The sequence below is a fragment of the Gekko japonicus genome, unplaced genomic scaffold (assembly GCF_001447785.1).
Source record: "Gekko japonicus isolate JY-2015 unplaced genomic scaffold, Gekko_japonicus_V1.1 scaffold245, whole genome shotgun sequence".
Lineage (NCBI taxonomy): Eukaryota > Metazoa > Chordata > Lepidosauria > Squamata > Gekkonidae > Gekko > Gekko japonicus.
This window is the reverse complement of record NW_015167537.1, coordinates 621,360-647,141: the sequence shown is the minus strand read 5'-3', so window position 1 is coordinate 647,141 and position 25,782 is coordinate 621,360. Positions and strand designations below refer to the sequence as shown.

General features: G+C 46.0%; 1 protein-coding gene across 3 annotated transcripts in view; it reads right to left on the bottom strand.

Moving 5' to 3' along the window:
- MARCH3 (membrane associated ring-CH-type finger 3) overlaps positions 1-25,782 on the bottom strand; it is a 176,792-nt gene that overhangs the window by 8,467 nt on the left and 142,543 nt on the right. For 2 of the 3 annotated variants that reach the window (XM_015413521.1, XM_015413523.1), the window contains exon 4: positions 6,737-6,946. In XM_015413521.1, coding sequence (XP_015269007.1) covers positions 6,737-6,946 — 210 coding nt within the window. Of the gene's footprint in view, positions 1-774; positions 825-6,736; positions 6,947-25,782 lie in introns of all 3 variants that reach the window. The other variant, XM_015413522.1, reaches the window with a different exon arrangement.

Here is a 25,782-nt window from a genome sequence, read left to right as displayed (position 1 = left end):
TTATTCTGGAAACTGAAACCCATGCAGTGATGCATCTGCTAGGCTGTTCCATTTTTTTTACTCTCCCTCAAAGCGTTATCTCCTGAGTTTTATGATCAATCAGTGTGTTGTTGGTTTTGGGAGGGTTTTTTGTGGTTCCATGCAGTATTCCCTCTAAGCTGAGTTAGTGTGAGCTAGCTCACGGTTTTTTAGCCTCCGGCTCACACGTTTTTGTCTTCGCTCAGGAAGGAGGGCTCCAGAGCCAACTAATTTATGCAGGAGCCAAATCACTGGCTCACAACTTTAATGCCGGTAGCTCACAAAGTAGAGTTTTTGCTCACAAGACTCCACAGCTTAGAGGGAACATTGGTTCCATGTATATGTGCTGTTGAAATCATTATTAATGACATGTTTTCACACAAAAGTAGGAAAACAGATACCTCACAGCTGAGTAGCTTAGGTTTAGGCATACTGTGAGTTCCAATCCAACCAGCAGTAGTGTATAACTGCTCTTACCCTTTTTGAAATATTAAGGTAAGGTCTTGGTTGAAAGAAAGGAGCAAGAGATTTCAGTGTGCTGGTTAAGAGAGGGTAGGTTAGCTTCTTTTTGTCATTGTTAAGTTTGATTATTTCTACTAACATTCTCAAGGCAAAAAAAATCAAAGTGAGTGAAGCAAATGTTTAAGTTCATGTTCTTCCATATGGCACTGAGTTGCAAAGGGGTTTTCCTCTCTATTATTTCTACCTAAAACAATAAAAACTCTACAGTTTCTGAAGAAAGGCAACCCTAATTACCTTGAAGGAAATGACTGTTTCAGATAATAGGACATCAAGTCATCTGAGTTCTGTAAACATTCAGAGAATGAAAAAAATATTGGGAATTAATCCAACTATGCAAGCAGGCATGGGGTACAGCTCTCATGGCATCATGCCATACTTACCATGCCCATGAGTTTTAAGCAGAAAAGCTTTTAAGCAGCACTGCTGCTTTCTTCCAGATGCTGGTTTTCCAGATATTAAAAGCTTTTCACATAGTCATCCATGCGTGTTCTGAGGTGATACACTTGCTCCACATATTTCCATTGACTGGGTCCCTACGCAACCACCCCATCCAATGTCTTTTGGGTGAAAAACAACTCTGATACAATTTAATTATTTAAAAAGGCTATTACAAAGTACCTCAGTCCTGAGGGAGCTTAATAGGACTGGTGGTTTTTTGTGTGTGGCTTCCTGTTGCCTTGGCCTGCCCTCTCCTCATGAAGCATGGCACAGGATGTAAATAATTATCCCTCTAAAGGATGGTGTTAATTCCAGTGAGTTACAGAGTACTGCAGTGTTAGCTATTGTCATGCCAGTCACTTGACTGTATCCGGGCTATACTGAACTTGTTCTGCCCGTTATAAATGTAAGGCAGGTACACTATGATCTGCTTTCATCAGTTGGTGAAGCATGGATATCGGACGAGACCAAAATGAAGGCTTTCAAGATTTTCAGTGCCATACAAACTGGTAAGTGCCATAAACATTAGGGATTGAGTCCACATTGACCCACAAGCAATGTGATTTCAGCTGTATCTATCTGTACTGAGTAGTTTGGAAGCTAGACAATGAAAGGGCTGTCTAAAATTAAATGTACGAGCTTATGTACAGCTACTACACTAATTCCCCCACACAAACTAATTTGGAGCTCTGATGAGATCAACTTGATCTTAAATAAATGCCAATGATATTGATTGGCTGTGGGTTTTGTTGTGTTTTTTTTTTAAAGGGACTATGAATAAACAGCTACAATTGAGGAAACTGGAGTAGGGTTGCCACCCCCTGATGGGGGCGGGGTTTCCCCACTTTCAGGGGCCCCAATCTGCTCCTGCTAGCTGGCTGGCAGGGGAGCCCTGCCCCTTAGCAGCCCTATCTGCACTCATGTGCCCGGTGTGATGATGTCACCTCCGGGTGAGGTCACTGGGCACTGAAGACTCCAGGACGAAGAAAGGAGCCCCCCCCCGCCAAAACAAACTTAGGACCTGGCAATAGAACACGTAAAACAGAGACAGTGTCATCAATTGCAACAGCATCAGTGGGGACAGTGAAAGAGCAACATTAATCATTACTGGCATTTAGACTTATTAAATACTAAGAGTAAGGCCCATTGTGGAAATAAATACAACGAGATCTAGAAAAGAGGCTCTGGGAGAGTGCTTTGGCTTTGGGCAATCAGTGTCAGTTTGCTGTGCTTACCTCAGCAGGGTATAATGACAGAGTCCACTGTTTTCTCCAGAGGAACTGATCTCTGCTACCTGAAGAGCAGTTGTAATTGTGAGTGATCTGTAGCCCTCACCTGGAGATTGGCAGCAATTGTTACCCAGGACAAAATGGCTGGTTTGGAGGGTGGAGTCTATGGCATTCTACCTGTCTGAGGTCCCACCCCTCTGCAAACCCCACCCTCTCCAGGCTCCACCCCTCAAATCCCCAGGAATTTGCCAGCCTGGAGTTGGCAACCCCATCTCCTTCCCAGCTAACCATCAACCTACCATTATCTGCCCCTTTGACTTCAGCTGACGTCTGCCCTCCCTTCTGCAGAGCAGTTGTAATTCTGAGTGCTCTCCAGCCCTCACCTGGAGATTGGCAACAATGGGACTGAGTGGTTTGGAGGGTGGAGTCTATGGCATTGTACCTGTCTGAGGTCCCACCCCTCCTCAAACCTCACCCTCTTCAGGCTCCATCCCTCAAATCTCCAGGAATTTCCCATCTGGAGTTGGCAACCCTATCAGGACTGGCCCCAATGTGTTTTCTCCCAAAGGCCAAAGTAGGTGACAGGACCAAGCTTAGTTGCCAACCAACAGGCACTGAGGGGAAAGTAGGGTTGCCAGCTCTAAGGAGGGAAATACCTGGAGGTTTGGGGGGTGGATTCTGTAGAGGGCAGCATGGGGCGGGGGGGCGGAAGGACTCAGCAAGTATAATGTCATAGGGTCTACCCTCCAAAGCAGCCATTTTCTCCAGGGGAAACTGATCTCTGTCATCTGGAAATCAATTGTAGCAGTGGGAGATCTCCAGGTCCCACCTGGAGATTGGCAACCCTAGGGGAAAGTCAGCTGCACAGCAGGGGGTTGAAGAGAATGGTTTGATGGCTGCTGGGCCAAGATTGGCAACAATAGTTCCCCAGGAGCAAATAGCTGGGTTGGAGGGTGGAGTCTATGGCACTGTAACCTGTCTGAGGTCCCCATCTCCCCAGGCAGCTTTTAAAACATGATCCTGGGACCTACACACCACCAGACATTCCAACTGCCTTGCGGGGGGGGGGGGAGTATGAGGTGTGGAATGGAGTGAAGTCCAATCAGCTTCCATATGCAAAAGACCTTGAAGGTTCCATATGCAACTGACATTCCAACTGCCTTGCGGGGAGGGGGGTGAGTTTGAGGTGTGGAATGCAGTGAAGTCCAATCAGCTTCCATATGCAAAAGACCTTGAAGGTTCCATATGCAACTGACATTCCAACTGCCTTGCGGGGAGGGGGGTGAGTTTGAGGTGTGGAATGCAGTGAAGTCCAATCAGCTTCCATATGCAAAAGACCTTGAAACACTGGGCGGGACTGCACAAAGCAGCCAGTCAACCCAGCCAGCGTCTTCTGACTGACAGTTCTTGCAGCCAAACACTAAAGGTGTGCATTTGGAACGTTGGAGCCCACTACGGCTTTATATATAAGGGAGAGATTATTTTTGTATCACAGCAAAACATATTTCTAGGTACTTTACTTATTGGAACAGATTGCATATAACACATTTCAACAGAAGGGCAGAGACCATGGTAAGAGGTTTTTCTAAAGCTTGATGTGTAATTGACAATTTAAATATCAAGTCATATTTACACAATTTTGATAGTGGAAGAGATGAAGACTAAAGAAAACAATGCAAAAAGGAGCAGGAGTCTTAAATTGTCTGTTTGGGGGCTTTGATTTGGATTGAAACTAATCAACCACAATGTTACTCTTTAAAGGTGCCTGATTTTGCTGGCACTGCAGAAAGAACAGTGAAGGATGTATTTGAGTGAAAGATGGATCAGAAGACTCAGTATTTATTTAATTCATTAAGAGTAGTTGCTGGAAACAGCTGCTAGCCTGCTGTAGACAGGTCTCTCTCACTTACATTATCACAGCACTCTCTCCCCTAGGTAGATGAGGAGTGGATAGGGCAAACCAGGTACCTTGCTGGACTGTCCAGTTTGTACGACCATTATTTTGGGGATCAAGGTGGCCTTTTCACATATTATGTCTGATTTTGTGTTTTGCATGTAGTTAATTCAAATGTATCGGGGCTGTGGTGGCTCAGAGGTTAAGATGCTGAGCTGCAGACCGGAAGGGCTGTAGTTCGGCATTTCGAGACCCTAGTGCCGCATGATGGAGTGAGTTCCCGTTGCTGGCCCCAGCTCCTGCCAACCTAGTAGTTTGAAAGCAAGGAATTGCAAGTAGATAAATAGGTACTGCTTCGATAGGAAGGTAACAGCATTCCGTGCACGTCAGGCATTTCGTCATGCCAGCCACATGACCAAGGAAACGTCTTCGGACAGCGCTGGCTCTTCAGCTTGGAAATGGAGATGAGTACCGCCCCCTAGAGTCGAATTTGACTAGCTTTCGAGCAAGGGAAACCTTTACCTTAATTCAAATGTAATTCTTATATTAGCTAGAATTTACATGCAGTTTCAAAACAGTTCTCCTACGTCAACATGCATATATGATACAGGGAAGCTCGAAGACATGGTATCGCTACAGGTACAACTCTCAAGAGCAGGAAAACACTGTATTTCAAAACGTAGCAGAATGTAAATTAAAACAATTAATACTGTGTAGCACTTCCACATGTTAAACTAACAATTTTAGACTTATTTCTGAACAATACAGAGCTTTGGAAACTTTTGTTCTGTCACACACACGCACCCATCAGAGGAACGAAACTGTTCAGATTTTTCCCACTGTAGTCTGGTCAGACCATTCCAAGTTGTTCCTGCATAACGTCAACAACTCATTCTGAAGAGATGTGTCTAGTTTATGGTCTTGAGGCAAGTACTTGCATTAGGGCATGAATTAAGACTTGTTCTAATAGTTTCCAATTAAGGAAAAGGAAGGCTGTGGAACTGAATCCCACCACTTTACCCTTCACTCTCTGGGGGTTCAAATAAAAGGAAAAACCCAGCCTTGAAAGTGGGATCTGGCCAAGCCACCCAATCAACTGTGAGGGAGCAGATCGAGGATGCAATCAGTGCCCTGGTTTGCTCCCAGCCACTGGTGGTGCAAGAGGGGATGGCTGTTGCCTTCTGGACCCATGTCACCACTGGCTAGGTCCAAGCCAAATTCCTGTACCATGACCTCAATGGGGTGTACTGGACCCAACTGCTGGCAGCTCGCCTACTAGGCTCGCCTACTAGGCAAACTAGACTTTCGCCTAGAGTGCAGGGCCATCATGGGGGTGCCGGGCCAGGGAAGCCAAGCAGCTGCCGGACGCCTCTCTTCCTAGCAATCAGTGCAGGTATTGTTCCTATTGGACAGCTCTTCCCCCTCTACCAGTCTTCGCTCTGACTCTTCACACCCATCTACCACCCCGCCTCTCCTCCCTGCTCCACCTTCTGCTGCCAGAGGGAGACGAAGTGCAGCGCCTGCCTCGGGGTTCCGAAGGGCTCCTTCAAGTGGTGCCTTTTGCTCCTGGGGGCAATCCTCTTCCTGCTGTTGGGGTGCAGCACTGGTGAGTGAGTGCCTCCGGTGGCTAAGACCCCCCAATGCACAGAGATCCCTGCTTCTGCGTGTGCGCGTGTCTGCAGGGGATTCCCTTGGCATGCAAAAAAGGGGGGCTGTTGCCGATTTGGGGATTTCAAAGTCCTTTACCGGTCCCCGCAGTTTGGAAGCACCTCAGAGCAAGCTCTGCTCCCCTTCTCTACCCTGCTCAGCTTCCTTCCCCTTCCCCACTCCAGAAGCCAGTTTGGTCCCGGAAAGTGTCTGCTGTTGTCTTCACCAATGCTCCCTGTAAGCTGTGAAGTCTTGTGAGCAAAAATTCTCTCTTTGTGCAAAAATTCTCCTCCTCACACCCCCCACCCGGACAGGGCGGCAGCTGGGCAATGCCCCGGAGGGGGGGGGATGTGCCAGAACGTCGCCGCCCCCTTCCTCCTGGGAGTAGCTTGCAGCTCCACATGACCCATCCACCAGGCTTTGCCCCACATGCCTGAACTCACACTGGTTACCACAGCCCTCCCTGGAGGTTGGCAACCCTGTAATTGGTGGGCGCATGGAGGGGGGCGCCAGAAGGTAGCCTCGCCTAGGGTACAAAAAAACCTGGAGCCGGCCCTGCTAGCAGCCCAAAAAAGGTGGGCCCTGCTTGGGTACTTAGAACCAGCCCCGGGATTTTTAGTCTCTGCCTTGGCTTCACATGTTGAAGTACCTGCATTGAGTAGGGGGTTGGATGATTCTATGATACCTTGCCTGGGCTCTTCATGCCTATTTTCCCCAAGTGTCAGTTAAGTCTATTCCTCTTCCCCCTTCACTAGCAGAGCTAGTAAAAAAACTCCTAATTTTGGATTTCTACAGAACTGTAATCTAAGATCACAGTTGCAAGTTTGGCTTTCAGGCATTTGGCTGCAAAGTACTGGATGAACTTGCTTCTTCCCCAATTAAGTTTGAACCCACTTGGATTAGACATAGCTGCAGGATGATCTTGGAATGTTCCATTACACCTGTGGGGGGACCCTCCCCCCATCTCTTAAATGAAACAAATACTTACTAATGTCCAAAAGAGGTAAATTGTGAAGAGTGCGACAGTGAGTGCAATGAGGCCGACAGCTTCTAGCCTACTACTAAAGTGCAGGTGGTCCACTGCTCCCCGCAGACACAACCAGCCAGAGATGGTAGCCAGTGGAGTTATAAACAAGAAGCACACCATATCCCCAAACAGTGTCCGTTTCTCGTGCTGTGGGCCTGGGTTTCTTAGCCACTGTAGAAAGAATTAACACACAATAAGTTGCAAGAAAAACGGAGGGTTTCAACTGGATACTTGGATTTCTTGACATAAAAGGGCAGAACCTGCAACATTTCATTTTGTTTTAATTTCATTCTCTGGCCTATTGGGTGGGAGAAAAACTACATTTGTTTAATGCTCCAGAAGCCTGAGTATAGAAGAAAAATGGTTCCAGTAAAATGGATGTATTTTAAAAAAAAACACACCTAAGATTATTGGGGGGGGGGACAACAAGAAAAAAGAGGGCTCCTACTAGTGTCCTGGCCCCACTGCTGATGGCCCCACTCCTGATGGCACCTGGTATTTTTGGCCACTGTGTGACAGAATGTTGGACTGGATGGGCCATTGGCCTGATCCAACATTGGCTTCTTTTATGTTCTCATGTTCTTAAGCTAGATGCTTCATTAGCTGAAAGACTGCATACCAGGACTTTCCTTTGGTCTTCTATGGGTATTCTAATGGTAAATGTCTCTTAAATGGCTTCATATTTTAAGTATAATAATGTTCAATACCAATTCTTCTAATGCTGTTAAATAAAACTATAACTATAAATGTCAGAAATGCAAGTAATTTATACCTAAAGTCTAGATTGTTTCCAGTTTCCTGGTAACCAGAACTATTTATTTACCGTCTGTTGTGATACTTATTTACTATCTGTATAATGTAATACAGTGCATACATGTAATCAGAGTTAGACAAGGAGGGAAAGGCAGAGGAGACCTAACCCTTTAAACACCATTTGATTTTGCTATTCACAACTAGGCTACCCCTACTCTTAATGTTTTAAAGGGGAAAAATGGAAGTCCTAAAGAAACCCTTTCCACACTTTAATCACTAATAAAAGCAGGAGGAGCCTAGTTTTGGTTCCATAAAACTGAGCAGGAGTTGAAAGGACAAATATCCTTTCTGTACAGCTCCGATCCAAATTGCATATCTTTTACAGACTAACAGGGCCGCGATCTTCATCACAACTCTTTTGGCTTGATATATGACAGGGATTCAAGGCAAACTGAGGTCATGAATTGAGGGCAGCTGATGTTTCTTGTGCAAACCAATAACTATCAAAAACATTTGTCACAAAGATTGTTTTGGATTTTTACAACTGTAGATATGTGGGTAGGCTAAAGAGATCACGTTGTGTTTATGGGCTGAGGAAGAATGAAAATAGGTATTAGCAGTATACTACCAATGTACTGCTATACACAATACATTTATATGTTATGTTCTATAGTATCTTTATGATTCTACAAAAGACTCCACAAACACTTGTACAACCTTTTGCACAGATAGAGTATTTTTTAAATTTACTTTACCTTTTCAATCAAGCATAAGGGTAAAATAGCCCTTTAGTGATCCGAAGACATTTCCTGCATGCTAAGTGGAACCTTAGACAACAGTCTCATATCATGCTACAGATGCTGGTGCCAGGCCTAAACTCATAACAGTAGCTTTATTCTGCTGGAAGCCTACCAGCTAGTAGAAGCACAGATTATTCAACTACTATCCTCAAATATCAAACACTTCTGAAGTAAAAAACGATCCTTGCAAAACCACCCAGAGGGATGCCTCTTGTACAGATACTCAACAGGCATCAAGTGATTTCAAGCTATTGTGCTCATTAAGCTCATTTTAAAAGTTGGGCAAATATGCCAGAAACTTAATCACTAGAATTTCCAGTATAGCAAAGACCCATCTTTTTGTCTTTACAAAATGCAAAATTTAACTCTCTGTGACAGTGTTGGAGCATCCTAGAGTCTTATTCTTTGTGTGGCTCAGTGGTTAAGACGCTGAGCTGCAGACCAGAAGGTCTGTAGTTCGGCAGTTCGAGACCCTAGTGCCGCCCCCTTCTCTGGCCCCACCTCCTGCCAACCTCGCAGTTTGAAAGCAAGAAATTGCAAGTCGATAAACAGGTACCGCTTCGGTGGGAAGGTAACAGCATTCCCTGTGCCTCGGTGTTTAGTCATGCTGACCACATGACCACAGAAATGTCTTTGGACAGCCCTGGCTCTTTGGCTTGGAAACAGAAATGAGCACCGCCCCCTAGAGTCGGATTCGACTCGCTTTCGAGCTAGGGAAACCTTTACCTTTAGCCACATGTTCTTCAGCACTTCCAGTTCATTCCCAAACCTTAGCCAATGATGTCCTACCAACACCAGAACAGTATTAGTGTAGCTAGTTGGCTTCTTATGTTTTTTCAACAGGAAAACATAAATGCAAAAAAAGAGATTAAACTCCAAGGAGTTGAGAGCATAGCAATCCCACCTATCCCCACCAATCCGAGAGCAACGTGCTCCAGGCCAGCAGTGTATGGAAGCTGCCAACCAATGTATATTGGTCAGCCTCCTTGATGTTGCTCTGGCTCTGTGCACACTCAACAGAATAAAGGATAGGACAAAGGAAACAGTGTGCTGTCCACTCTTGGGAGGACCAGGATATACCAAGTAGGAATAATGAAGCTACTATGCTTCTCTGTAGTATGCACAGAAGGGTTTGAATCCCCACACATACTTGGTTTACAGCAGTAGGGAAGAATGAAGAGGAAGGACTGGATCCCTGAATTATAGTATGCACACTAAAACATCGCAATCTGATCAGGTTCACTCTGGCATGGCACTGGCAGAGCACTACACCAGCAGATCTCTAAGCTGCACTGGCATGGTGTTTAGTTGTCATTCTAAGCCGTTTATGAATAGTTTATAAATGCACTGTTCATCACTTACAAAGCAAATTTCATTATGTTGCAAAAATGCTAAAATATAAAAGACTATGTAAAATTGTCTTGGAAGAAATAATGTCTACAACATGTACTACGGCCACAGGACCATGTACCTGCAAGGATTTATTACAGAAACTCTGCCTGATTTTTGGATATAGAATGGCCAGTTTACCACCGTGCCCTTCTAGTGGGTCACTCTAAAAACTGCTCCTTAGGGTAAGAAGATCATTGTGAATGGGACTGGCTGCCGAAGGAAGTGGTAAAATCATCTCTCTCCTTGTGTGAGTGGAAGGAGAAACAGCTGGATCCAATGCAGTTTTTTATGCACAGTATTACAAATCTACCACAGTATAGTGGTTCAGTGTGTTCCGTTAGAATCTGGGAGACACCATGTTGGAATCCCACTGTCATGGAAGCTCACTTGGGGTGCTGTCACACAAGCTGAATAATGTACTTTCAGTGTACTTTAGCGATCATTTCCAAGTGGAGTTTGCCATTTTACATAGCAGAATCTAATTGTAAAAGGGCATTATTTGGGACAGTCATTCTCTCAGCTTCACCATCCTAATGATGGGAGAGGAGAATGAGGCTGTAAATGCCTTGAGTCCCCATTGGGGAGAAAAGCAGAGTATGAAAGTCAAAGCAAATAAATTATTGCATACTTATGACCTACTCCTTGCACATTTTCAGACATCTTTCCTCAAATGTATGTTTCTCTTTTGTGGGGCTACTGAATTATACCCTTTTTACAGGTTGTCGTGTGGTTTTTTAATTTGTTTTAAAACTTTAGAAGCTGTGCTGCTGAAGTCTAGGAAGCCTGCGAAGCCATCCCTACCACAGGTACCCTGCCATCTTGTGATCATTTCAATGCTTTGATGGCTATGTTTTTATAAACTGAAAAGCAGATCAGAATTGTGAGATGCCATGCTAGGCACAGCCCCTAACAATTTTTTATTTATTTATTTATTTATTTTATTTCATTTATACCCCGCCCTCCCCGCACGCGGGCTCAGGGCAGCTTACATAGGCACAGCGGTGCAATAAAATACAACAGGATTAAAACAATTAAGGCACCCAAAGTGCGATAAAACTAAACAGGTTAACCACTTAAAACAGAATTCATATCTTACAGGATACATCGGCGATTAAAATACTCGCTCATTATAGTATATCATAGTGAGATCAGAAAAAGAGGGGGGAATGCCATGGACCAGGCTGTTCCAAGTAACTAATCAGCCCATCCCGGCAGAACTGCTCTGCAGTGCACGCTGGTGGTAATAGTGGCGGCGGCTCCTACTCAAAAGCCTGGCGGAAGAGCTCCGTCTTGCAGGTCCTGCGGAACTGTAAAAGGTCATGCAGGGCCCTGATCTCCTCCGGGAGCTCATTCCACCAGGTAGCAGCCACCACCCCTGGCCATGTAGGGCTTTAAAGGTAAGCACCAGCACTTTGAAGCAAATCCGGAACACTATAGGCAGCCAGTGCAGCGCTTTCAGTACAGGCTGGATGTGATCCCATTTAGGGACCCCCACAACCAGCCTGGCCACCGCATTCTGTACCAGCTGCAGCCGCCGAATTTGCGACAAAGGCAGCCCCATGTAGAGAGCGTTATAGTAGTCTAGCCTTGAGGTGACCGTCGCATGGATCACTGTGGCCAGATCGTCGTGGCTAAGGAAGGAAACCAACTGCCGCACCAGCCGTAGATGACAGAAGGCTGCTTTGGCAGTGGCCGCCACCTGGGCCTCCATCGTTAAGGTGGGGTCCAGGAGCACTCCCAAACTCCTAACCTCCGAAGCTGGCACCAAAGGTGCCCCATCGAAGGCCGGGAGTGGGAGCCCCAATCCCATGCCACCCCGACCCAAGCACAGGACCTCCGTCTTCGCCGGGTTCAGCTTCAGCCCACTCAGCCTGAGCCACCCAGCCTGTAAAGCCTGGTGAAGATCTTCTGGATTGGAGTCTGACTGGCCACCCAACTTCAGATAGAGCTGGGTGTCATCGGCATATTGATGACACCCAAGCCCATACCTCCAGACAATCTGGGCGAGGGGGCGCATATATATGTTAAATAGCATCGGGGAGAGCACTGCCCCCTGAGGCACTCAACATTGAAGCAGGTGCCTCCGGGACTGCTGCTCCCCTAGCCCAACCCTCTGTCTCCGACCTTGGAGAAAAGAGACAAGCCATTGAAGGGCAAGCCCCTGAATCCCTATGTCGGCAAGGTGGTGGGCCAGCAGCTGCTGGTCGACTGTATCAAATGCGGCCGACATATTTAACAACAACAGCGCCGCCACACCGCCTCGATCCAGATGTCTACGGAGGTCGTCAGTAAGGGCAACCAGCACAGTCTCCGTCCCATGCCCCGGGCGAAACCAGAATGGATCAAGGATTTTTACTAGTATATAAAGCCAGTAGAAAATATTATCCATATAAAAGATGCATCATAAGTTGATCATCACCCTATTTAGTATGCAGTGTATGCCAATAGTCATACATCTATCTTTGACAAATAATTTAACAGGAGAATGAAAAAAATGCAGCTTTTGGTTAAAATAAAGTCATTTGATGTTCACATAATTCCAGTGATATTTTATGCATATAGAGGGTTACATCCAAATCCATGCTTCAGTAATTGGATAGGGTAAAGTCACCATTTTGGAGCAATTTGAAACGGGAGGAGCCCCCATAAGAAGTCAAAAGGCTATTGTCATCATGACACTTTTATGCAGACTAATTAAATTTAAGATTCTCTCTTACAAGTTTTTGTGCGCACTCACACACACACACCCCTACAGGAAGTGCCAGATTAACCACTGACTGCATCCCCCTCTGAAACAAATCACAGCCGCAGATCGTGCAAAACTGCCAGTCTGGCCACTGCCTAATTGCTTCACCACAAGAAAGATGTTTTTCAAATATAACACAGAAAGTACCTTCTGTGCCTGTCACCCACTAGTGCTACCCTGTGTGAGCATCGCTACTGTCACACAGAATGCAAAAGCTAAATTCCTTTTGCCAAAGTATAATTTAAATTTGTCTCAGACCAACTCCAGAAAACCTGAATCAAACTTCCCAAATGAAAATGTCTGGAGCATTCAAGCCTCTGTAATCATGAACTCAACACTGCCTCCCTTTGCATGTTCAGGCTTATTTGCTTCTAGTGAACTCAGGGTGACTGTCTGTAAAATGGAGGAGCTATTTGAACAAAACCTAGGGCTGGTTGCATTCACATCACTTACAGTGGAATCCTAAGCAGAGTTGTACCCATTTGTACCCTTCTAAACCCATGGACTTCAACGAATTTAGAAAGGTATGTTTCTGTTTATGGTTGTATTGTTAATTACCTTTTGCATGATAACTGCACATGACTTGAAGATGAACCTTGTGAAAGGCACTGTCCCACCTGGTTTTTGAGGTACTGTGGGAGCTCTGAGCATTCTGAGCTGTGAAGAACACAAGCACATCCATCTCTTGAAGTTACATTCAAAAACTGATGGATTAACATGTGCAGTGCCAGTTATTTTAAAGGACTAGTTAGAGGCCATTTCTAAACTATGACTAACAAGGCCATGTAAACTCTAACTCCTTTCAGACTTTAGGGAGTAACAAAAAATGGACCATTGATTCTTACCCGTGAAGGGTCCTTCTCCTCTGAGATGAAGGAGGACATCTTGCTGAATGTTTCCCACCCTATCCTTAGGGAGGCAGGAACCAAACTTCACTTCCTGTCCTCTCGGTGTGACATGCCCATCAACTCAGGTAGGAACTCCAAAAAGCAGTAAACTGGTTACATAACTGTAAAAAAAATCAACACCGTAACTCGTGCAGCAATGTAGCAAAGAGAACAGGAAGGATTAAGTGTGTCACACAGGTATAGATAAGGCATATGCAAGGAGATAAATGAAGATAAAGAAGGTAAAGAAGACATAGAAGACAATGACTTGGGAGGGCCCAAGATGTCCTCCTTCATCTCAGAGGAGAAGGACCCTTCATGGGTAAGTACTAAGGGTCCATTCTCCCTCTGAGAGGAGGACATCTTGCTGGGACCTCCTAGAGCAGTGTCCATGAATCCTGGGTGGGTCATCGTCTAGTCTGTCAGGACTTGCTGAAGGACTCGTCTGCCGAAGGCTGCATCAGCTGAATCAAAAACATCAATCTTGTAATGGCTTGTGAAGGTAGCGACAGAAGACCATGTGGCCGCACTATGGATGGAGTATGTGGTGATGCCCGTCGGAGGAACCAACTCCTGTGCCCTGTAGGCCTCAATGATGCACAGTTTGAGAGTAGAGCTGATCGTGGAACTGGACATCTTGAAGCCCTTATTAGGGGGAGAAATTGAAACGAATAGAGATGCAGATTTTCGAAAGGACATGGTTCGATGTAGGAACACTTTCAGGGTGTGGCGGACATCCAGCAAATGCCATATATGCTCCTATGTGCGAGTCGGGTTTAGGCAGAAGGAGGGGAGACAGATCTCCTGAGATCTGTGAAACCTGGTATTGACCTTAGGCTGAAAGGTGGGGTCAGGAATCAGAACGACTTTATCTTTATGGAAGATGCAAAAGCGTGGACTAGCTGACAGAGCTCCCAGTTCAGACACCCGCCGAGCAGTCGTTACCGCCACTAAGAACAAGGTTTTCATTCGAAGCCACTTCAAAGAAATATCTGTAATTGGTTCAAAAGGGGGCTTGGTCAATGTGTTGAGAACCATGTTTAGTCTCCAAGTAGGAAACCTATGGACGACAGGCGGGTCCTGAGACGACGCTCCCTTCAGAAAGCGTTTGACGTGTGGGTGTCTAGATAAACTCCAACCTTTGAAGAGGGGAAGAACCGTAGACAAAGCCATCACCTGTCTCTGCAAGGTAGATGACTTAAGTCCTGAGTCGTGACCGTCTTGTAGGAAAGTGAGTATATTCCTGAGGCGAGGCTTCAAGGGGTCCACCAACTTCCTTCTGGCCCACCGCACAAAGGTTTTCCAGGTGGTATTGTAGATGCGACATGTAGAATGTCGTCTAGCCGCCATGATCATGTTGGTTACTTTCTCAGGGTAGTCGAGCTTGAGGAGCCCGTGCCGCTCAATCGCCATGCGGTCAGATGAAGCCAGCCCAGATCCAGATGCCAGACTGGGCCTTGTAGTAGCATGTCGGGGGCTGTCGGAAGAGAGAGATAAGAACGGATTGACAGGCATTGGATCTCTGAGAACCATGGTCTTCATGGCCAATAGGGAGCCACCAGAATGGCCTCCACCTTCTGCTCCTTGAGTTTCCTGAGGAATCTCGGAATGTTTGGAGTGGGAGGAAATGCGAACATCAGACCTGGTGGCCAGGGGGATGTCAGAGCAGCCATCGCTTCTGCCTCTCAGTGATAAAACTGAGTGAAGTACCGGGGAACCTGGAAGTTGAGCAGGGAGGCAAGTAGGTCCACATCTGGCAGACCGAAGTTCTCCACTATCACCAGAAAGAGGTCTCTCCGCAGAGACCACTCCACCTCCTGTAATTGGCAGCGGCTGAGCCAGTCGGCCTGGGTATTCAGAGAGCCCCTGATGTATTCTGCCTTGATAGAGGTGAGGTTGTGTTCTGCCCACATGAGGAGGAGCGTCGCTTCCTTGTGTAGGCGGGTTGATTTGGAGCCGCCCTGGTTGTTGATATAGGACTTGGTGGCTATGTTGTCCATCCGGATCAACACGTGGAGGCCTGAGACTTGGTGATGGAATTGAAGTAGAGCCAGCCTGACAGCCCTCAGCTCCAGAACGTTGATCAGTAGTTTGTTCTCATGAGTGGACCACAGGCCCTGAGAGGGAACATTGAGGTGGACCGCACCCCAGCCCACCAGACTGGCGTCTGTGACTATCTGCTCCCAGTGTGTCACGAAGTATGCGCGGCCTCTTAGTAGGTTTGACATTTTGGTCCACCAGGCGCCTGTAACTTACGGCAGCAGGAAGGCCTATGGGGATGTCTTCCCGACACAAGATCTTGTGTTGAAAAGGTCGCAGAAGTTGTTGCAAAGGCCTTGAGTGGAGACGAGCCCATAGAACCGTATCAATGCAAGAGACTAAGAGACCCATCAGTCTGGCCAGGGTCATGAGTGAGGAACGCCTGCTCCTGAAGATCTGTTTGCAAACGTTGCATATTGTCTTTGCCTTGGGTTTGGGTGGAAGCATCTTGTTTTGCGATGTATCCAAGATCACTCCTAGGTGTTCTAGTGTTTGAGACGGGACAAGGCAGCTCTTCTGGACATCCACAAGGAAACCATGCATCTGAAGGCAACGTACAGTGGCCTCTGTATCCTGAATCAACTTGAGGTGAGAGGCGGAGTGGATCACGAGGTCGTCCAAATATGGGTGGACATGGACACCTTGTTCCCTCAGCAGGACAACTGGATGGATTAACATCTTGGAAAAGACCCTGGGTGCAGTAGAGAGACCGAACGGAAGGGCCTGGAACTGCCAGTGCTGTCCTTGAACACAGAACCGCAGGAAACATCTGTGCCCGGCAAAGATGGGTATGTGTAGGTACGCCTCCTGTAGATCGACAGACATCAGGAATTCACCCAGTTGAAGAGCCTCTGCTATCGAGCGAAGTGTTTCCATGCAAAAACGGCGTAAGCGTACGAATTTGTTTAGGAATTTAAAGTTCAATATGGCTCTCCAGCTGCCGTTCCTTTTGGGAACGGTGAAAAAGATGGAATAGATACCCTGTCCCCTTTGATCGAATGGAACAGGCTCAATGGCTAGAATGCTGGCCAGATGATGTACAGCATCCAGAGTTCTTTGTAGCTTGCCTTCGTCTTTTATCAGTGGAGAGAGGATGTAGCGGTCTGGGGGTTTGCTCAGAAATTCGATGGAGTATCCATTTGACGCGATTTCCCTGGACCAGGCGTCTGCGTTGGACTCTACCCAAGTCCGATGAAATATGAGCAGATGTCCTCCCACGGGCACTGATTCGTAGTCATGTGGTGGAGGACTTGTTTCCTTTCCCGGACTTGTTGTCTCTTGGAGGGAAGGAGCTGCCTGGTCTGTTGTGGAAAGGATTGTGTCTGAAATTCTGTCTTGAGGTCCCCAAGAAGGGACGTCTCCCATCTCTGTCAAATCTGTAGGAAGACCATGAACCTTGAAAGGAAAAGTTGCCAAGTCCTCGTCTGTCTCCTCTGCCCAGCAAGCGTGGCAAGGCTTTCTTTTTATCCTTTGTCTCCATGAGGATTTTATCTAAGGAATCACCAAAGAGGCGGTTGCCCTGGAAGGGGTATGCCGTAACGATTCCTTTGGCATGAAGGTCTGCTTGCAAGGCACATAGCCACAAGGTTCTCCTAGCTGCCACCGTGGAAGCCAAAGCTCTGGAAGAGAATATCATAGCATCAAGTGTGGCATCAGCAGAAAAAGAAGCTTGAAGGAGCCTGTTCGCCCCTTCAGCCAAGCGTTTATTAGAGTCCGGGATAAGTTGAGTCATCTTTTTGGACCAGGCTATGGAGGCCTGAGCTACAACCGTGGCTGTGGCTTTCGTTCTGATGGCCATAGCTGTGGCTTCGTGGGCCTTATGTAAGGCAAATTCAGCCTTCTTATCCAGAATATCATGCACCATACGTTCTCCCTCTTCAGACAGCAGGCCTGAGGTCTGGAGTGCGGTTATCGGAGCATCCACTGGGGGGACCTGCAAGAGCTTCTGTAAAATTAGGCAATGCATACAATTTTTTAATATTAGGAGGACAGTGCTTGTTTGCCATGGGCTTAGTCCATTCCTTAACCAATTGCTTCTCTAGGAATTCTGGAAAAGGGAAAACTTTTTCAAACCCTGGGGTTCTAGGAAAATAATCTTTACTCCCCCTGGGTCTCAACCCATCTGCAGATTCATCATTGGCTGTGTCATCTGCTTTCAGTCTAGGGATAAGCTCTAAGGTGGACATGGTCTTTTTGAGCAAGTACATATAGTCCTCAGGTTTAAAAAAGTGCATGGAACGGTCAGGAACTTCCACTTCTTCTTCTTCCTCCTCATCAGAGAGGAACTCACCTTTCTCCGGTCCTCCTATTTCACTCTCCTCCATCTGAGAAAGGTCCCACTGGGGATCCGCACTCAAGGAGCAATGGTGGCTCTTTCTAGCTGCCTTTGTTGGCCAGCGGGGTCTGTCTTCCTCTGGGCAGTCGTGACCAAACTCCCCTTGGGGGCAGTGGCTGGGCTGGGTAGGGAGGGGCTCTTGGAAACTATTCCCCTGGGAGTCCCTGCGCAGGGTGGCTAACTTTTCTCTCACCATTTCTCTAAAGAACCACATTACATCTGGCATTAACAGAGGATTACAGCCCTGACCGGGGTTACTCACAAGTAGACCGGCAGAAGGAGCGCCATTGCCGCGATCCGCCGGTTCCTGGAAACTTGGGACCGCCAGTCCTTCCTCAGGGTTTGAGCCTTGGCTTATGGTAGCAGCGAAAGCTGCCCCGCAGCCTCCTACCCCTTCTTCGGGGTGAGCGAGTTTAGCCGCTTGATTCAAAATGGCGCCCGCAACATGCTGGGAGAGTGGGGACGCTTTTTGGCGCCTGTGTCTTTTGGTGCGGAAGAGCTCGCCACGGCAGCAGGAGCAGAGGACATAGCTGCGGCTGTAACAGAGGCGCGCTGAGCTGAAAGGAAGTCTTCCCCAGTTTCGTCTTCTGAGAAGAAATTGTCAGCGACTTCCCTATCCGACATGCCCCGATCAGGGCGGCGGGAGGGAGAGGGGAAGTTAGAAATAGGAGTAGCCAGATTTTAGGAGTAAAGAATTAAGTGAAAAGTTAAGAAAAGGTTAAGGAAAAAGTTAAGAAAAAAGGCTGCAAAAGCACAAGTGCCAACGATGTGCTTCTCTCCCTAACAAGGCAGGAACTAAACTGAGTTGATGGGCATGTCCCACCAAGAGGACAGGAAGTGAAGTTTGGTTCCTTCCTCCCCAAGGATAGGGTGGGAAACACCCAGCAAAATGTCCTCCTCTCAGAGGGAGAAGTGACTATTCTTGCAAAAGGCATATTTCTGTCACCTCAAGGTTAGTTAAACAGTTTGGCAAGACAGTTGGGGCAAAGCCTTTAAAAAATACATCAAAGAACAAAGGAGATAACATTACATTCAAACAGAGTTTGGTTACCAATCCTGAGCACTTTATGTGAGGCTGAAGGATTCTATTTGGCGGAGTTCTCTCTTTTACTTAGAAAATACTGCTGAGTGTAGCAGCTGGATGAGGGTGCTGGGGCAAATCCCCCATTACAGTCAGGTTGCTAGTAGACGTGATTGATTGCAACCTACACCTTGTTCAATTTCCATGAATCCTTGTAATGAGAAACTGTAAGATGACCGAGAGGAACTGAAAGTGCACTGTGCAAAGGGGAAGAAACACTCCTTTCAAAGGGTGACTCCTGTCAAGGAGTTGGAGAGGAAAGAGCTTACTTAAAAGGTGACCTACAAGCATTAGATGATGAGCACCTGGACGTCATTGATTTCTCTGGGAACTGCAGGTGCAGGTAAAAGTGCAATTTGCTGGGAACGTCTTTCAGTCGAGTCCCAATGGAAATGAATTTGGCAGTTTTGACCCCTTGTTTCCAGTTTTCCTTTATTCATATGGGGCTCCTCAAGTTGCCTTTGCCAACTCACCTTTTTAGTCATGAACACTGCAGTGGGGGGAAAGGCAATCCTTTCCCACTAAATGCTTTTGTGCTTCTCTCAGGACTCTGAGAACCCTTGCTTTCTGTTTTTTAAAGTCCTGCAGATGTTCAGAAAACCTTGAAAATGGAATCAAATATCTTTACAATACAGATGCAAGTACAGAAAGATCCAGGCATTCAGGGAGAGTTTTACTTTGAGCTTGGAAGAGTGCCTACCTTCCCTACTATCCGATGAGGCTTCTTGTCTACAGGCTACATTGCAGAAATGGTTCCCAAAGCAGTGTATAGAAGTTGCTCTTCCTAACAGCCACTTGTATCCTAAGCACCGTGGACTCAATCACACAATATGCCAGACAAACATTATGGGTGCACAACTGGACTCGCAGTCAGACATACAGGGAGGGAACTCACATTAAAAGTCTCTCGTTTGCTTGGTGCTGTGAGGGAGTGTCATTCTGCTTTCCCTTCTGGCCTGTTTTCACCAGCAGAAACAGCAAGTGGGGGAGAGGCTTTCGCTCCCTTTTTCTGAATCTATGTGCCCTAGGAAGCTCACATGGAGCCAGAGGAAAGGGATGAAAAGCCTCCCCCACCGCTGCAGTGGCATGCCAAAGACAGAGAAGTGGGGGCGGTTGGCCCCTGAGGTGGTCTGCCCCGGTAGACGTTATCAACCTGTCCCTGGATTCAAGGAGCTATCCAGAGGGATTAAAAGAGGCGGTGGCTGTACCGCTCTTAAAGAAATCAACTTTGGATCCTATGGATCCTTCCAATTACCACCCATTTTTGAATGTTCCATTTCTGGGTAAGGTAATTGAGAGAGCAGTGGTGGAACAGCTCCAGAATTTCCTGGAAGATACATTAGCACTGAACCCATTCCAGTCTGACTTCTGCCCCAGCCTTGGGACAGAGATGGCACTGGTCGCCCTCACTGACGATCTCTGCAAACAGTTGGATCGAGGCGGGTCAGTGCTGCTGCTGCTTGAACTTACAGCAGCGTTTGACATGGTTGATCACGATCTTTTGACCCACTGCCTCTCCAACATAGGAGTTTGTGGGGTATTCCTGAAGTGACTCACCTCATTCCTCCAAAGTGGGGGACAGAGGGTGGCACTGGGAGAGAGGGTGTCAACTAGGAACCCTCTAGTATGTTGGGTTCCTCAGGGGGCAATCCTCTCTTCAATGTTGTTCAATATTTACATACACCCCCTCACCAACTGGCATGGACTTTCGGGCTGGGATGTTACCAGTACGCTGATAACACCCAGCTATATCTGTGGATGGGCAGCCAGCCAGATACCGCCCCAGAAAATCTGCCCGGGGGCTGGAGGCTGTGGCGGGATAGTTGAGAAAGAGTTGGCTGAGGTTCTGTGGCTGGGTAGGGGGGACAGATTTGGGGTGCCAACTCCCACCAGCACCACCAAGAGTCTGGGTGTGATCTTGGATGCCTCCAGTTATGAGGTGATGTTATCTTGGATGCCTTCAGCTATGAGGTGATGTGGCCATTGCTACCCAGCCAGGCAGTGCCAGCCTCTTAAGTTCCTAACTCTTTTTCCTGGGGATCAAAGACAATGCAGTGTCTATGTATCTGGGAGACTTGTAATATGCTAGGATGAAAAACTGGGCTTTTAAAAAAAGGAATGTGGGTTTTTCTTGCTAGGAAGTGGGAGTTTCACTTGTGTTTTGCTTTAAGGAAGGAATGTACACTACAATTGGTTTAAAGCTTGTTTTTCCTTTGAATACAAGGAAATCCCTTTCAAAGATTTCAGTGGATTGGAGATCCCAGCTGCATTCACATGTGCCACTTAAAGGACATTTCAGCCCTTACAGTGTAAAAATCAGAAAGGCCATTCTGAATGTGATTTTGTTAGGCTTCTAACAGTGCAATCTTAGGAACATTTTCCTGGGAGTAAGTCCACTGAATAGATCTAAGTAGGATTCTGAGTAGACCTGTACTGTAAATCAACTGACGGCTAAGTAGGATTGGGAAGGTTGGTTAACAATCCCATTTCAGCCTTTTTGTACTTAGACAAAGTGACTTCTATCTGAAAGTCACTAACTTCACTTCCAGTCCCTCTTTCATCTAAAAGCATGAGACGGAAAGAAAATGAGCTAACCCAATCTGTTTGTCACAGTAAGAGAGTAGTTACAGGCTTTAATGCAAGGGGAGTAGTTATTCATTTTGCAACACAAGTTAAGTGAGATGCTGAGTCTATGCAACCATGATGGACACTCTTTGCCTTCCCAACCTGACATTATGTTGGGCCTAAGAACCAAGGAAATGGCGGTGGTGCTTACAGTCAGGAGTCTTCCAAGAGGGTGGGGTAGGGCCCTTTGGAAACATTCAGACACACCCCAGGTTGCACTCCAAGGAGTAGCATTCTTCAGGCAGAAGAGAGGAACAAACAGCCCTGATGCTTTGAGCAGCCAAGATCTTGTTCAAGATTCATCATTTTGTTTATGAAAATCATCACTTTCCCCCCAGGAGATTGGAACGTAGGTCAGAAAAAGGGGCTCGGCTGAAAAATGAAGGAATCAGAACAGAGCCTGCACAAAATCAAGAAATCCAAACTTTCTCTCAAAGATGAGGGTTGTTCAGATCCTGGCTATTAAATGAGTGCTTCTCTCTGCATTCCAGGCCACAAGGCTTCCTTTATATGCCCAAGCTGCAGGTAGATCTTTAGCAGGTGAAGATTTCCCCAAACTTGTCTCCATCTGCTATTTGTCTGTGTATTCTGCTGCTGTTAGAGGTGCAGGAGGAGAACTGGAGCGTGGTAGTGGAAAGCGCTGTCGAGTCGCAGCTGACTTATGACAACCCCGGGGAGTTTTCAAGGTAAGAGATGAACAGAGGAGGTTTGCCATTGCCTGCCTATGTGCAGAGGCAGAGATGAACAGAAGAAGAAGAAGAGTTGGCTTTTATACCCCACTTTTCTCTACCCTAAGGAGTCTCAAAGCGGCTTACAATCATCTCGTGAGGGAGGTGAGGCTGAGAGAGTTCCGAGAGAACTGTGACTGGCCCAAGGTCTCCCAGCAGGCTTCATGTGGAGGAGTGGGGGATCAAACATGGTTCTCCAGATTACAATCTGCTGCTCTTAGCCACTACACCGCACTGGATCAGAGGAAGTTTGCCATTGCCTGCCTCTGCGCAGCAACCCTGGACTTCACTCCCATCCAAGTACTAACCAGGGCTGGGGATATATCATTTGGGGTGGTCCACAGATTGTTTTGAGGGTGCAGCCTGGCCCCAGTGTCTGCCTGCGTGGTTGTCCTGGGGGCACGGCATTTTGGAACAGCCTTCAATCAGAGAGTCCCCTGAACCAGGGGGTATATGATATGTGGTGTTCCAGACCTTATTTTGGGGTTCAGAGCTTTCCAACTCTCCTCAGTGTTTCTGGATGAATTCATAAATAAGTCACAAATATGGAATGAATAAGGAACCAACTTCAGGCTCCTCAATTCTTTCCCTTTGTGGATTTAGTAAAGGGAAGATGAGACTGAGGCTCATACCCAAGCTGACAACTGCTTGAGAAGAAGCATCTGCATTCTGCAAACTATATAGCCACAGCTTACTAAGATAAACCCTGGAAAATTGCAGCTCAATTTGACTGATGGGGACTTCACTATACTGAGGGTCTGAGTATGAATTGCCATTTCTATCCCATCCATGGCCTATCAAAAGTAAAATTTCCATGCCCTTTTCCATAAATTACTTGTATGTCAGAGGAAGAAAGGAAAACCACACGAAATCTTCTGAACATGTAAGAAAAAATTATAAATATAATACTGCGTTTCAATAAAGTTTAAAAAACGGCCATCCTAATACTATGCAATATTTTTTCCTGATATATTTGTTTTGAAGCTAGTTTCCAGTCCTTTGTTGGTGAAAACTGCATTGTAAATCTGCTTTAAAGCTGAAAAAGTCAAGCCAGCAGATCCTTTCATGGAAGCAAAATGATCCCCGTAAAGTGCTGAGTGGGCCATTTGATGCAGACGTATGGGAGATGCTTGCGGGCTGTGAAAGACTCTTGTCTGGGAATAAAAGTCTTTGGTGCATATGTAGACATTACCATGTCCAGGGGAAAAAATAACCCAGAGAAAAAGTGAGTGGATGGCTGATTTTAAAAAAGGAGAACAGTAGAACCATGCTCCATTTATCCAAAAACACACAGTCTAGACACATACCCTTCTTTCTACCCAACCCAACAAATGTATTTCTGTATATAAGCTGTTTAAATGTGTGCAAGATGACATGAACTCGCTTTATAAGGTCTTTATTAGTGAGACTGTCATTTGTGAATGTTATGTGTTCATGACACATGACAATAATTAAGTTATCATGGCTCAGAAAGATGTAAGGTTTCTCCCATCTTTGGAATCCCTGTGACTTAATAATTGCATCTTTGAAACTCACTGGATTTTGACATGATACTGTAGAAATTACTGTTCCAGTTTCTCTGGTTAGTGCCCAGTTATACTTGCTCTGGTATTTCAGTGATTTTTGCTGTACCTGAATTTATATACAAAATTCTTCCTTCATTTGAAAGAACGGGATGCAACTCACTCCCTTTTAGATGTCTTTTTGCCTAGCCAACAGGAGTGAGCATCTCTGGAGGAAAGACCACCATTCCTAAGCAGCCTTGTTTCAGAGCAGAAGCAAATGTCAAGCAATCATTTGCTTTAGCTGTATTAAATGGAACTCTTGACCTCCTTTGGATGAACAATTAGCATATAGTCAACCAGTTTCCTGAGTCCCATCACGTATGCAAGCTAGCCTGACAATCTGTATGCAAGATAGCCTGACAATCTAAGTGCCATTTCCAGCAGTCAATGATTTAATTCCCCAGAGGATTTTAAATCCATCATTTGTCTATTAAGCAGCAATGGAAATGATCCAGAATTAGTCAAAACACTTGGATTTTAAGTACATTAACCACCCAATTCTATCTTTACTCAGAACTAAGCCCTACTTATTTCAGTGCTCTTACATTTTTGCGAAGTATGTTTACAATTGCATACATGATCCTAAATAAGGGGCTTTAATTTAGAATTATTACATTGCAGCCTGCTCTCATATGCATGTTTATTTGGAAACAAATCCTACTATGCTGTTTACATCCCAAGTAACTGTGCACAGGAATTAATCCTGAATGTACAACCTCTTGGGGATTAAATCCCATTGAAATTGGTGGAATTTACTTCCAAATAAAGCAAGCACACAATGGGGCTCTAAATCCCACAACTGGAAATTAGCAAAGTCTCAAAGATTAAGCAGGCTTGAGTTGAAATAGGAGGACAGATTTGTAGACTGAGCTGTAAAGAAATGCACGGAACAAGTCTAGGGTCCTTGGCAGTGTTCCCTCTAAGCTGAGTTAGTGTGAGCTAGGTCACAGTTTTTTTAGCCTCCAGCTCACAGATTTTTGTCTCAGCTCAGGAAGGGATGGTTCTGGAGCAAACTAATGTATGCAGTCACCAAATTGCTTGCTCACAACTTTAATGCCAGTAGCTCACAAAGTAGAACTTTTGCTCATAAGACTCTGCAGCTTAGAGGGAGCATTGATTGGGCAATTCATAGCAGCAGACTCAGCCTATCAAATGTATGAGAGTTGATACAGGGCTCTTGGGTTCACCAATGTGCAACAACAGCAGTATAAATTGCTGATAGTTAAATGTTATTCTTCAGCTTGTGTTAAGAAAAGTCTACATCCTGGGATCAATAGCCAGACTTTATCTTAAATTGGTTTATGTCCTATATGTGAGATAATGCTGAATAAAGACTCTTTTTGGTGAACATGTAGTAAGATGGATGTATCACTTTTTATAAAAGGCTACAGTGTAGTGCAATTCAGTGGACATCTGGAATGAGATGAGAACAGAACACATTAACTGGGCAGAAGGAGGGCAGGAGAAGGAAGAAAATGATGGACACTGAGATGCCAGGGTAAGCAAAAGAAGGCAGATCAGAAATGTTATGGTGCAGCAGCATCTAAAGCCAGATTATGCCAAACATCAGATTGTGTTTCAGTTCAAGCAGCTGTCTCTTAATCCTCATGCCATTGCAGAGCACAGGATATGGATACCCTGCCATCTGATCCGTGATGATTAACATAGATGCCTGTTGCTTCAGAATTATTAGGAAATGCTACACATGACATTTTTCTTTCTAGAATCACAAGAGGCTGGAAGTTTACTACTGTACTTAGGATACTATCTGTATTTACCACCATTTCCTATGGCAGCTATGAGGCTAGTTGATATTAAAAAATAGCAGATAGAGTATCTGTTTGGAGTACTTCTCAGTTGCAACTGGCTTGCAACAGAGCTCTTTAGACTTTCACCTGTTGCTCATAATGAACACAATTCCACCAGGACAGCTCAAGCTCTATTAAAATAAAGGTAAAGGTTCCCTTGCTCGAAAGCCAGTCGAGTCCGACTCTAGGGTTGCGGTGCTCATCTCCGTTTCAAAGCCGAAGAGCCAGCGCTGACCGAAGATGTTTC